The 13,729-nt window shown below is 47.8% G+C and overlaps 1 protein-coding gene across 1 annotated transcript; it reads right to left on the reverse strand.

Annotated features, from left to right (window-relative positions):
- Window positions 1–280: 280 nt before the first annotated feature.
- LOC146435414 (2-hydroxyacylsphingosine 1-beta-galactosyltransferase-like) lies at window positions 281–13,345 on the reverse strand. The gene is made up of 6 exons (XM_085065448.1): window positions 13,269–13,345; window positions 5,926–6,773; window positions 2,976–3,115; window positions 2,734–2,810; window positions 2,149–2,368; window positions 281–1,212 (listed from the first exon to the last, which is right to left on the reverse strand). The coding sequence occupies exons 2-6, from the start codon at window positions 6,769–6,771 to the stop codon at window positions 897–899; spliced, it is 1,599 nt and encodes a 532-aa protein (XP_084921574.1). The 5' UTR covers window positions 6,772–6,773; window positions 13,269–13,345; the 3' UTR covers window positions 281–896.
- Window positions 13,346–13,729: the final 384 nt, after the last annotated feature.

Raw genomic sequence — 13,729 nt, forward strand, 5'->3', positions numbered from 1 at the left:
ACTGGCTGTTCATCCTGTGGTCCTGGCACTTGCATCTGTTCCAGATTCTTCTCTCGTCACAGGTTTGGAGATGCCATGGGCATGGGTGTGTGCCACATGCCAGCAGAGGAGGGAAGGCACTGCATGAAAGCCTGCAGAAAGGCCAAAAATTTGCCGATGCAGGTATGTGGAGACCATAGCAGCAGTAATGAGAGGAAAAAAGCACTTTAATCTTGCTTGAACAACTTCCTGTTACAGGAATCACAGGTTCACATTAAACCAAGACCAGAGCACTACCACACAGGAGAAAGAATATAAGTTTATTTTAAAAAATAATAATTTAGCTCAAACACAAACAGGATTGCAGAGTGTTGACTGAAGCAGGCAGAACAATATTTACCCAGAGAACTTAGACCAATTTTTCTCTCTTGTAGATGGTACTTTTGGTGTCCTACCCTGTCTCTGCTTCAGGTTCTCATCTGCACATTAAGGTATCCTGACTCCTGGGGCTCTTAGTAACAAGGCAGAGGAGAAATGGTGTCTGCTGCACATGAAATGCTGTTCCTACCTCCAGAGCTTCCATGATCCAAAAAGCCAGAAGAGCAACACCAGCATCTAAACCAACGTGCAATACAAAGGGAACAACTTGCACTCCTCCCTGGAAGTCTACCTACCCATGCCCCATTCCCAGCATCCTGGCCAAGTGCTCCCACCCACGCCTGAATTCACCCCCCCGCCCACAGGTGCTGTACACAGAGGTGTGCACACAGGCCTTTGCAATACTCCTCCCTCCCCACTCTCTTCTCATCCAGACCTGCAGATCTTTCACCTGTCTCCGTGCCTGCATGCCATACATTTCTTGGCACAGCAGCAGTTCATTTCACAGTGATGGGATATGCCCTGGATAACGCTGGCCACTACTGCAATTTTTTCTCATCTGTGAAGTGGCCTTTCATGCAGTTGCCATTCTGATACACAGGACTGGCCCTCTTCCTTCTGCACCACACCACAGATTTGTAGAGAACAAACCCAATACCAGCCAGACACAGCAAGAGAAGAGCCAAGATGTCCAGGCAGAAGTACTCATACAAGGAGAGGTCATAGACAGCAGGGCGAAGGTAGGGTGCACCATCATGACGAAGGATATACTCCAGCCAATACACTGTTCTGTTGAGAGCATGCATTGGTCTGTCCAGATGCAGAGCTGAGATGTGCTGGGCTGCTTTTCTGTAGCTGCAAGGGAAGAAGACAAGAAATAACCTTTTGACAGAAGCTTTGTCCCTGAGAAGTGGTCTGAGACACTCAGTGATGCTTTCAAGTCCCAAATACTACCTTGGGAGAGGGGCAAAGTTCTTCCATTCTTCTGAAAGCCAGTCTGATGGCACTTGCCAGCCATGGAGGCACAAGCTAGAGTGTATCTTACTTTGTGTTTTGTTAACAACATTGACAGTTTGGCTTGCAAGTACCTGTTCAGTGAGTTCATGGGTATTGTGCTTTCTGAGGGGAGTTTGCACCCTAAGACCTCTCCCAGCATCAAGCAAAAGTTACACACTTGACAAGTGGCCAAACCCTTCAAGGTAGCAAATTCCAGCACCTCTTAATCGGTAAGAAATATAAAATATTTTAAAAATCAAGCTCTCAGAGAACATTTCAAAAATCAGCAGTTGCACATGTTCCATTAGAAAACAGGAGCCCTGTGCCAGTGTTCTATTCCTGCTGCAGTTCTAGGAAATAGCAGAGTATATGATCATCAGAAGGAACAGATGGAGCATTACCTGAAGTTCCCTCTCTGTTTCTACAGAAAGTTGTTTGGACAAGAACAGGGAGATCCCAAATGTGAGGCTGTGATCTCACTTTCCCTGATGACAAGCTGGCATTAAGAAAAGAAGAGGTCTGTTCCCCAGTATCTCACAAACTTTCTAAGAACATTACAGTCAGTCAAACAGGACTAGATCACACTCTCTAGCAGCAAATGCTGGAGTATTTCCTCCTGCACTGCACCTAAGGCAGGCATTTTGAGGCATTGACACATCTGGCCAGCTGAGCAATGCTTGCAAGTGTGCTTGGTCCAGAAGCCACCACAGGCCATATAGAGGTCAACACAAAGGCACACTGGTCCCTACACACTGTCTGCACCAAAGAAGAGCTTGATGCTCCCAGATGCCTCACCTGGGGTCAGAGACGACTGTGATGACAGCCTGGTAAAGCTCCTCTTCTTTTACTCTGCTCCAATCCATGAGGATACCCATGCCCTTCGCCTGCACCCTGGTCATGATGTCAAACTGGTCCCCATAGAAAGGAAATCCCACCACTGGCACACCATGATAAATTGCCTCAAATACACCATTCATCCCACAGTGGCTGACAAAGGCTTTCACATTGGGGTGGCCTGCAGGTAAAGAAACAGCAGCAAGTCAGTGCTTTCCATGTTGCAACAGGACTATCAGGGGGTTCCTCAGTGTTGATGTATGTTTAGGAAAAAACAGGTATGCTGAGCAGAGAGGATGCTACCTTTTGGGAATACATCTGACTTTTGGCAGCCCAAAATTGCTGAGTAGCGCCTGGAGGAAAAGGGAGATAGGAGCCAAGCAGCTTCAAGCAGGTGAGGATCATGTTTTGTACAGATCAGACACACAAAAAGCAACAGACTCAGACCCACACAGGTGCTGTTATCCTTATGTGCCTTTGCTGTGGTTTGGGCTAAACTCCAGGGATGTTGCTAGCAGCACACACATAGACAAAACCCAGCCTTACCTAGCAGGTCATTCTGGGGCAGCCACCCCATCATCAGCGTATTCTCACCCAGGTTTCTTGGCTTCTGACCAAAATATCTGTGGGAAGAGACAGAGGAACAGAAAAAAGAGGAAGAGAAACACAGAACAATAAATTCAATCAGATCAAGAGACAGAAAGCAAATTCTATGATTTGAAATTAGTCACCCCTCAACATTGTTCTTCATCCGACCCAAGTGAAAATGAATCCCATTCCCTTTTCACCTCCACACCACCCTTTGCGGGAGGCGAGCAAATGCACCAGCCATCTTCTCCACCAGATCACTTGGAAGGGCTCGGATCCCGATGCCAAAGGAGACAACGACGACACCCGCCTCTGCTGCTTCCACCCAGAGACGCAGACCCTGTGGGCAAAACACACACACAGCTGCCTTGAACTATTGTTGCAGAAAGGCCCTTCCAACTCCTGCCTCTGTCAGTAGAAAGCTGTCCACAGAGAAGATGAAGCCAAGTCCACCTGGAGCACAAAGTTACATGGTTTTCGCCAGGCAGTGAACTCTAAAACCATTGTGATTTCTGCACCCAGACAGGCAGAAATTACTTGAGCACCTGCTGGTCTTGGGAGTTTGCAGGAAGGTGTCCAAAACCTGTGTTTCATAGCATTATCTCCTGCACTGGAGGTAAGACAATTACTCTTGGACAAGAAAGGTTCTAAAAACATAGGACCCACATAGGAACAGCCAGAGCAGAGAAGGAAATTGGAATAAAAACATGAAGGCTATTTTCCCATCACCACTAAGACAGGAGGCCCGTCAAGGTCTCTAGATGTAGGCTGATACAACAGACAAAACATCAGAGTCAGGAACAACATCTTGCTGTAGAGTCTCTACAAGTTCTCCAATGTCAAAGGTTCCTGGAGGTGGCAGAAAGTTTTGCCAGCTTGACAGGAGACTTCTACCCATCCTTGATAGCTACTTTCAGGCAGCACATTTAGCTTTTGATCACTGGACAGAGAGGTAGCTACAGATCCAGTAAAACTCACAGTTATTTGTCCTTCAGTTACAGGCTACCTGTAATGCTACATAAACAGGTCTGTTATCTAGAACAGAATCTGTACTTTTTCAACCAAGGGCAGAAGGTAGCAGGGAGAAGAAACCAACTACTACAGCTGTGGAGCAAACATGGACTATTCCCCTTTATGCCAGGTTGGGCTGAGTCTATTTTTCATTATGGTTTCTGTCCTGCTTCAAGTATCCCACGTATCCCAGTCAGGAGCATTTTAGGGAAGTTCAATAAAAATCTATCTTTGGATACAGATACTTCCTAAAATAAACATGTAGGAGAACATGAATAGCAACAACAACAAAAAAATCTGTTATTAAAAGAGAAAAATAAAGTCATCAGTTCAGAATATTAATAGTAGTCTACAGGTTAAGGTATTATAATACAAAAGAGTTACCAAGCCCATCTTAGTGTTACACTCTGGGGATATTTATCCTTTATTGTATGCTTCAGAGACACAAGCCTGTCTTTGCAGAAATGCTTAGAGTGCCCTAAAACAATCCAAGAATAAAAAAAATTACAGAAGAGATATTTTGGTTCTCCATTCTTTTGAGTTTCACATCCTTTGAGCAGTAAAACCACTGAAACTCCAATAGAAAAGAAAGCGCTAGTTTTCCTTTTCCAAATAAAAGTAAAATGACTCCTAAACCAAATGATTATGTTATCCATTATAATTGGACCATAACATTAGCCTTTCAGAAACAGTGCTGAAGTTGCCAGGGAAGCATGGTTGACCACCAAATGTTCTCACTTCCTCTCAAATACATATCTGTATTTCACCAAGTCCTAATTAAAAGCACCCAAAATCATACTGTTTCAAACAGAAGGAAATAAACATCTTTATTACATAACCCTGCTCCATTTCAGATGGGACATTCTTTAAAGTACACCTAGACCTACAGAGGCCCTCTCTTCTGCTGGCATCCCGTAATATGGACACAGACATGCCTTCCTGCTAGCAGGACAGCCACGACCTACTACAGAGCTCCAGACTTATCTCCATCATTCTTCCCTTAGGTGCCCTGGGATCTGTTCTGGAAGCTGTGAAGCACATGAGTAATGCCCTAGCAAACAACTCCCTTCTTTACAAGGCAGGTGTGTACGTAGCCCGGTTGGACCAAGCCAGCGTTTTGCAAGAGCTGTGAGGCAGCCACTCTCTGACACAGCTTTTGGAGCACCCTACATGCATTTCATTACCTGCAAACTTCTTTCCCTGTGCCACGTGGGAAAGGTTGATGGGGAGTCAGACACATCTGGAGAACTTTTTAAGGTACTTTTTTTTTTTTAACTGAAAAATAGTGGCATCCACAGTATCAGTTAAAGTTGCCATGAGAGATCTTGACAGGCCTCTAACAATTTGAAAATTGAAATCTTTTCTCCATTTCAGACCCTTAGTCAGGACACCAGGACATCTTGACTACCCAAGTTTTATTATCCAAGTTTATTTCCCCTCAGTGTTTGTAAAAGTGGTAAGACAAGTCCTGCTCTGTTCTAATGCTATCTTCAGCCAGAGGCTTTAGGAGCTTGTCCCTGTGAATTAATTACTGGGATTAGTGAGCCATAGGCTGGAGAAAGCCTTGAGAGGAGTTTTCAGGGCTGGACCTTGAGGAAAATGGGATGACACCCTTCAGTTTTCTACTCTTTGGGATTCTACATTGAATTTGATCAAGGAACAAGAATAGCTTTCCCCTGTGGTTTCTTAAGACTACAAGCTCAAGGGCAGAAATGCCCTGTGAGAAATAGGGTGAACGAGGAAATTCTGGATTAACATATATCAGTGATGATGCAAGGAAGATTAATTGCTCTTCCCATTTCCACTTTAGCATAGGAGCAAACAAACTACTCATGATCAAGTCCCAGGGGCAACACTTCCAGCTTAGGAATTCCACACACCATTTTACATGGACAGTGAGGCCAAATCCTCAAGTGAGTTGTCCACTTCAGAGTGGACAACTTAATTTTACATCCTCCCTGCAGCCTGGCAGCCCTCAGTGGTTTCTGTGTCCCTGATGTACCCACAAGCACCAAAACACATCAGCTTTCCAGACTCTTGGGGCTTCAGAACTTTTACAGGGTTCTTCCAAAGAAGAGCTGTACTAATTACCCTCCCCAGTTCATGTGAAACCATAGATCAAAGCTTTCTTGCACTTACCACTGGAAGGGGCTTTGCAGGCTCAGCAAGGATCCCCCCTGTAAAAATGACATGGGGGAGTGTTGGACGGGGAAAGTCCAACACGACATCATTACAGAGGAAAAAAAGGCTAGTTCCATGGACAAGGTCCAACATGGATGTCCTGGGCTCCACCCTGTGCTTCTCCATGAGGCGTTCAAACTTGGGCAGGATGACCAGTTTTGTAGCCACACGAGTGATTATGTAGACTAGGAGATTCCAAGTCCTGCCAAAGAAGCCCATCCTGTCTGTCATCAGGGAGTTGAATTCAGGGACATAGGCAACGGGGGAGGTGGCACCAATCTCTGCTGGGAACCAGAAACCAGTGGAAATCACAGCATATTTGACATGTAGGATGTGGGCCAGGATAAATCCACACATCTCATTGGGGTCCACCAAAAGCAGGTCAAAGTGCTCCCACTGAAGTTTTTGCAGTAGGGTAGAGTTTCCCAGTACTAGGTCACAGTTTTCCAGGTACTTCTCCAAAAATGAAAACACCTCCAGAGAAGTCATCTTCCCTTGAAAGACACGCTTTATCTTCTCCTGCACCCAGGCATCCGCACTCTCTGTGCTGAAGATACCCCAGTACCTCTGCACACGGAAGCCAGGCAGGGCAGTTTCCACATCCCGACCTTCATGAAGTAGCAGCACAGGGTCATGGCCCCGGTCAGTCAGTGCCTCTGCCACCCGCATGAAGACTCGCAAGTGGCTGTCGAAGACTATGGTGGGCATGATCAGCACCTTGGCACAGTGAGATGGCTCCACAGTGAATGCAGTCACTAGGAAAAGAAGAGCAGCAGGGCACAGTAGCACCTTCATCATCTTCATCACTGCAAGGAGACAAGCATGCCATCAATGTAGTATCTCAGTCATGCATTCAGCAAGTAATAGCTGCAATTGTAGCTGCAAGCCAGAAGCTCACAAGCTGGGAAAGGACAGCAGTTTGTAGTTCTTCACTTGGGAGCATCCATGCCCATCCACCCTGCCTTGCCCTTAAAAAAATAAACCAAAAAACAAAACAAAAACAAACAAACAACAACACCACCAACCCAAAAAAACCCCAAAACCCAAGGTCAAATATCAGGGTGTTATCAGGGGAGTTTTCCAGAAAACCTCTTCTCTGTGCTCCTGAGGCTCAAAATCCAGCAGACTGACTTGCAGAGAGTTACAGAGGGAGAGTGGCTGGAGGAGCTCTGCTGGGTCACAGCACCAGCAGGGACACTTGCTGCTCAGTCCCTGTTTACCGCTACAGAACCAGCTCAGCTGGATTTCATTTTTATTTCTGTCCAGCCAGAACATCTGGTTCTCTCTGAGCCCTTGATGTCTGTGCAAGCTCTCAGAGAGGCCTGCAGAGCCTGGTGGGAATGCCATGAGGTGTGTTCTGGCTTTGGCCCTCACATGGCAGGCAAGGCACCTTGCTCAGCACAAACGGGGCAGGAGCAAACCCAGATTACAGCAGGACCTGCTGAGAGGAACTGCAATCCCAGAGAGCACAGCAACTGTCTGGACAGAATGCTGCTCCACTATGGATCAGTCATGGGAGGCTCTGGAGAAAGGGCTGGGAAGGCAAAGCAATTGCCAGGATACTCATCCACTAGAAGAAGGCAAACCCAGAAAGTAACCCCAGAGATAACATGCAACACCTGTGGCACACTGACGCCCCTTAGTCACACTCCTAAAGCCGTCATCCCCTCTTCAGTTTGGTGAAACACCCAAGATTTCTGTTGTGTAAGGGATGTTGCTACATCACTGGAAGCAAACGCGCCTCATCCACACCTAGCATTATTTTGCGAGAAGAATTACGTGATAATTATTTGGGAATAGTCAGAAGCAAAGTAGTTTTCTGAGGACCCAGTTCAGACATGCTAGGAAGCAGCAGTGGGAAGGGGAAGAAGTTACAAAGGGAACAACTAGAAGGGGATTTTGGATGACCCAAGCATACTAAGCCCCTGTAGGGCTGCAGGGATGTGGTAGAGTGGAAGTTGGTACAAGATTCTCTGACAGCCTCTCCATTAGTGCTTGATCAATTAAGAGGTGGGAAAGAAAGTAATGGACAAGATTCTACTAAATACAGTCTTCAGACTACCCTCAGCAGCTGGGTATCTCTGGCCAAACTAAGCATGTAAGGGTGCAGACGTGGGAAAATATAACTGCCCTATTCTTCTTGCATTGCTTTCTTGTCCCATGTGGGCACAGGAGGTGGGAAAGAAACAGCAGCTGCTGGTTGCGACCCTCCCCTGTTTCAAAGGCAATTCCTGCTAGTGCTTGGACTCCCACAGTCAACTGTGTGGCTGTGCCTGCACAAGTGATAGGAAACATCAGAAAAGGTTACAGATACCAAGGGGGTAGTCAGACCCACAAAACAAGAGCTCCAGGAGAATGTAGACAAAGGTGATGGACTGGAGAGAAGAAAGCATAAGCTCGGCAAGGAAAGTAAGAATCTGCCCAGCATCCTGCCTCCCTACTAGCAGGAAACAAGCTGGCCTGTGACAATGTGTTGGTCACAACAGAGCTACAGCCCTGTCTAGTTCTCAGATTACTTGAGAGGTCCAAAGGAACTTATCCTGCCCAACACCAGGGAAGATAAAGCACTTGACTGTGGACCCATGATATTCACAGCAGATCCAGAGCACACGCCGCTTCTGGCAAGCAAGGGAAGGATGGCAGCCATGTACTCCTGATCTTCTCTGGGATGGCAGGCAGTTAAGGACAGAAGCAGGTATAGGCTTGTCCTGGGTACCTAGTGGGTCATACACACACAGAAGTATGCCAAGAAAAGTAGAAGAGGTTTTATATGTGAGGTAGGGTGTTTTCTGATTGGGCAACAAGTAAAAAGTGAAGAAATAGTGCAGGTAAAAGGAATAGTTATTTAAAGAAAAAAATTGTCACCCATCTTCAGCAAGGACTGTGTTCTGCCATGGACCTATGTGCCAGACATTGCCGAGACCCTCAGCTCATCCAGGACCCTCTGGGCACTACCAAAATCCAAATGACAAGTAAGCTGTCTATCTCAGCCCTCAGGTCAGGGGCAGATGCTGACACAGTGAGACTTGCAAACTGCTCTTGGTGGTTTCATCCCTTCCAAAATCAGGAGCAATCCCTAAAGGTGCTGGCTCAGGAACCTCTTCTCCCTGCCAATGCAACAAGGGAAGCTGTAAATCTTGCTAAGAGGTGAAAGGATACCAGGCTGCAGAAAGAGACCTTTTTTCCTACTCCAGCTCAATACCAGATTGAGCTGGTATTGAATGGTAGGGGACTATGTCCTACCAGAGATAATCTCTGCTCTGTCCATGTCCAGAGAGGTACCCTGGTCATAGCTCCAGCCCTAGAGCTGTGCTGGGTATACCAGACACATCCCTAATTTTTAGTGCTATTGGGATATGATGAAAGCATAACTACCAGCACAAAGAGCAGTACTTTGCTCTCTGTCCCTTGTTCAGCAACTAGTCATTGTTGCAGTTTCAGGCTGACAGCAAAGGGGAAAGAAGCCCCAAATGTAGACAAGGGCTGAATGGCCCAGATGAAGGAAGGCTCAGAATCCACCCTCTCACCTCTCTGGTTTACCTCTCACTGACACTGAACAACAAAGCTGCTCCATGAGCTTTGCAGCAGGATCCTCCACCCCAGGCAGGTGCTGTGGCCAGTGCAGCACTGTCTGCAGAATGAAGCACAGGCTCTGCCCAGCTCTCTGGCTATGAGGGCTCAGCTACTGCAGGCAGGTAGTCTTCAACAGAAACCTTCAAACACCAAGGCATGGGAATGGAGTTCTCTGGGAAGGCGAATTCACAGCTTGTGCCTTGACAGAGGTGCAAAATCCAAGTAAATGACAGATCCCACACCAGGCCCGAGAGCAGAGCAGACAGAACTGGCAGTCCTGAGCTAGTGGCTACATCACATAAATACTGCAAAAATAACCCTGACACTGCAAGGAGAAGGCTTGTAAAGAGAGAATAGACCCTTCCCTGTTTTCATGACAAGTGCTTGGTGGAGCCATGCCAGCTGGTTGATTTACAGAGAGCAATGCCCCTAACATCACAGTTAACACTGGCAGCCAGAGTAAGGGTTCAAGAGAATTGTTGGAAAAGCCCATGCCACAAAGGTTTTAAGTTTCACTGCTGCACCATTCAGGGCAGAGCAGGCACCTCAATAAAAGCAGGACCAGAGCCTGCTGCAGTGGGAAGTGAGATTGCCACTGCTGGCAGAAGCATCCCCCGTACCCTGCACACCTGGCCACCTTCAGCTGCTGGCAGATTGCTTTCAAAGCCACAGAAATGCATTGATATTGAAATGTGAGGCAGCAGAAAGAGAGCAGAGAGAACACAGCCCTCTGAAATGCCCCTGAGAAACCTGTTACTGGGCTGAAATTTGTCCCATTATTTTGCCCTGTTTAACGTGTTTGATGGGGTATGGCTTTGGTATTGATGGAAAATTACACCAATATAGTGAAATAACTGAACAGCTACAGCTCTAATTTAATTCAGATGCCTTTTATTAGGCTGAAGTACTAAAACCTCGAGCAGCAAGCAGTCTAGGCAAAGAACCCCACAAAGAAAGGGCAATCAATAGGCTCAAATGCAAGGACTGCCATTTACATCTTGCCCTCTCCCCCACTTTTTTACCTTACCTAGTTCCTGCCTAGGACCTGGAAGCCCATATCCATGGGGCTGAATTATTTCCCCTCCTGCATCCTAGTCCCTATGCAGCTCTTGCCTGCAATAAGAAATGTTTTCACTGCAAGCTTCTCAGAGTTAACAAAGCAGCAGAATTCACTGAAAACCAGGAGCAAAAGATATCTTGACTTGGATGCTCAAGACTCTTCCTGGAATAAGATACTGAAGTTTGCCTGCTCTGTTGGGTATGATCCAGAAAAAACAGGACCATCTGCTTCCATCACGTTGATGACAGCTAGACTATCAGCAGCTAATTTATGGAAGCCAAGACTCTGAAAGCAGGCAGGTCCAAGACATGCCTGTCCAAGACCAATTTTGTCACTGCAGGAAGATGTTGCACGACAAGCAGCAGCTGTCCAGGGGACTATCTAGTAAAAACCTAGAGGATACAACACAGTACAAAGCAAACTTAACAAAGCAAAGGTTGAAAAAGGGAAGTTTAGCAATCAATCACATCCAGCCCAGTGCTTTGTGGGCTTCTATGCTCTGGTTTTGGTTTATGACAGCCTCTGGCTTAACCAAATTCACCTGGGTAAATAACACTAACACTAAAACATGAATATTAGCACTAGAGTATACTAATATTAATATTACAGTACACTAATATTAGCATTAGAATTTTAGTATAGAAAACAATGATAAAAAAACCTATCCCCTTCAAATATAAGTATTCCCTGGCACTCTACAAGCTGGAGGGTTTTTTAAAAATATTGTTTGCACACAGAGTGCACAGATAGTCTGCTCAAAACAACATACCTTCCTAGCATTTTTCATTTTACATATTCATGGCAGCCCACTACAAACACAGAGAATTAAGAAAGTCAAGATCTCCAAAAGACCAAAGGGAACAACCACAGCCATGATCAGGTCAGCATTAGAATAACATATTTTTTCCCACATTGGTGCTACTGCTGCCACAAAACAGCCCCAGAAGTGCTCTGGCTCATCTGTTTTGGACAAAGATTGATGTAGTCCCAAAACAGTTCCTAGTTTTTGGGACTTTGGATCATCTTCAACATCCTTCCTGTCTCATTAGAGTTATATGGAAGAAGTTCTACAGGCAAGGTGGGAGTCTGTGGGCTAGCAGGATGTTGCCAGACCATAGATCACTGCCAGGGAATCACGATACTAAAGGAAATACTGGTCCATAACAACTCAGAAAATAAATAAATCTGTATATCAGCTTGTCACAGTATTTGAAACTACACTTGTCTTCAAGACCTTGAGCTGGGGGATGGTGTCAAGACACCACACATCTGCTTCCCCACCTGGCCACTCATCATACACTAAATCTGTCTGTGTAGTAAGTGAGATTTCCCCCATTCCATATCCAGAGGCTTCCTGTTTGTCTTCTGAAAGGAACAGAGCTGGTTTGTGACACCAGGGTGCTCTGCAATAACAAGTTCTTCCGGACAGCCTTTTCCTCTTGCATACAACACAGTTGCAAGACAGAAGCAGCTGATGTGAGACTGTGCTCCTTGTGAGTGGTCTGAGGTCTGCAGTGTGGAAGCAAGTCAGAACATTATTTATGATTCCTGGATGAAAGAGAAGGAAGAACAGGTTGGGACCATTTCCAAATAGTCATGTGAGCTATATAGCTCAAAGTGAGAGCGCATGACAGGGCAGTGCATTATTTGGTCTTAAGAAGTTATGTTTGTATGACAGTCAAGTTAAAGAAGTTCTTCAGACTGCAGAGAAAACTGGGGAGATACAGGTGCACCAAACTTGAGAGAAGCAATCAAGAGGAGTGGAGAGGAAAAGAGTCTTCCCATTTACTGCCTAACCATTTCAGCTTCTTTCTGCAGAGAAGCGTCACATTAAAAGAAAAGTTATTAAACACCCCAGAAGGTTGTGAAATCTTGTGTAGAAAGCTCTGGAGACTGATAAAGTCCTGACAGACAAGTCTGATCACATTTGACAGTTACAGGAGTGGAGAAGCTAGGGGTGAGTCTTATCTTCAATGAAACAATTGACGCCCTCATGTAAAAAAACCCCACAACCAAACCAAAGAGCTTCTTGGCTCTGAGCACACCAAAGGAATGAGACCTGGCTGAGCTGCCGTAAACAGAGGTTGAAGAGCGATGCATAGGAAGAGGAGGCAGAAGATGGAATGAGATGTAATCTTCTAAAGGAAGATGAAGCAAGTTACACAAAAGCACTCTGAACGCGGGTCCAGGTGCCAAGGTGCTGCGCACTGAAGCGGATGCTGAACTCGCGCCCATCAGCAGCCTCGTTGGAGCGACACAGACTGTACACACGCACAGAATCGGGGCCGGGCTGACAGCTGGGAATTCAGACCGAGTCCCTGTACCCGTCTCCCCAGCCGGGCAGCGCTCAGGTGCCTCTGCCATCAGCCCAACAAGCTCAGCCCAGCCCTGCAGCGCTCACCCGGAGCGCGGCTGGCAGCCACCGCCCGCGGTCACCCCGAGCCCCCCGCCCGCGCATCCCACCGACCCCACACGCCGCAGGGCGAAAGGACGCTCCTCGCACAGCAGCCAGGCAGGACAGGACGGCTGGCAGATGGGGAGAGCCGCCGCTGCGGAGCCGAGAAGCTTCCCCAGTGGGACGGACCGAGAAGCACCGGCCGCAGCTGCTGCCGGGCCGGCTCGCCCCGGGCCGCCGCCCTGGCCCCTCGGCCGCGCTGCCGGCACCCACCTGCAGCGAGTCCCGCCGGAGCGCCGCCCGAGCGAGAGGCACGGCGTGCGGGAAGTGGGAGTGGAGAGAGGAAGGAAGAAGGGATGCAGCCGCCACCCGCCCGCCTTCCCCTTTCAAGCCGGCGGGCGCGGGTGGGGCCGGGCGGCGCAGCCCCTGCCCACGGGCCGCACCCCGGGCCGAGCCGAGCCGAGCCGAGCCCGGCGCTGTGGCACGAAGGCGGGGCGAGAGGGGGACGGGGCGGGCACGGAGAGCCGCACCTGCTGCCCAGCAGCTCGACGGGCAGCGGGCAGCGCCCGTGAGCTGCAGCTTGTGCCTCCGGCCAGGGCAGTGCGTCTGAAGACCGTCAGAGCATCGCTCCAGTGACCGCTGCTGGGCCCTGCCCGGACAGCCCCGGGGCCAGGACCCCCCTGAGAGGAGGGAGATAGGGACACAGCAGTTAGGACACCAAAAGGGAAAGGATG

Source organism: Lichenostomus cassidix, chromosome 6 (genome assembly GCF_008360975.1).
Source record: "Lichenostomus cassidix isolate B80296 chromosome 6, HeHo_3.0, whole genome shotgun sequence".
NCBI lineage: Eukaryota > Metazoa > Chordata > Aves > Passeriformes > Meliphagidae > Lichenostomus > Lichenostomus cassidix.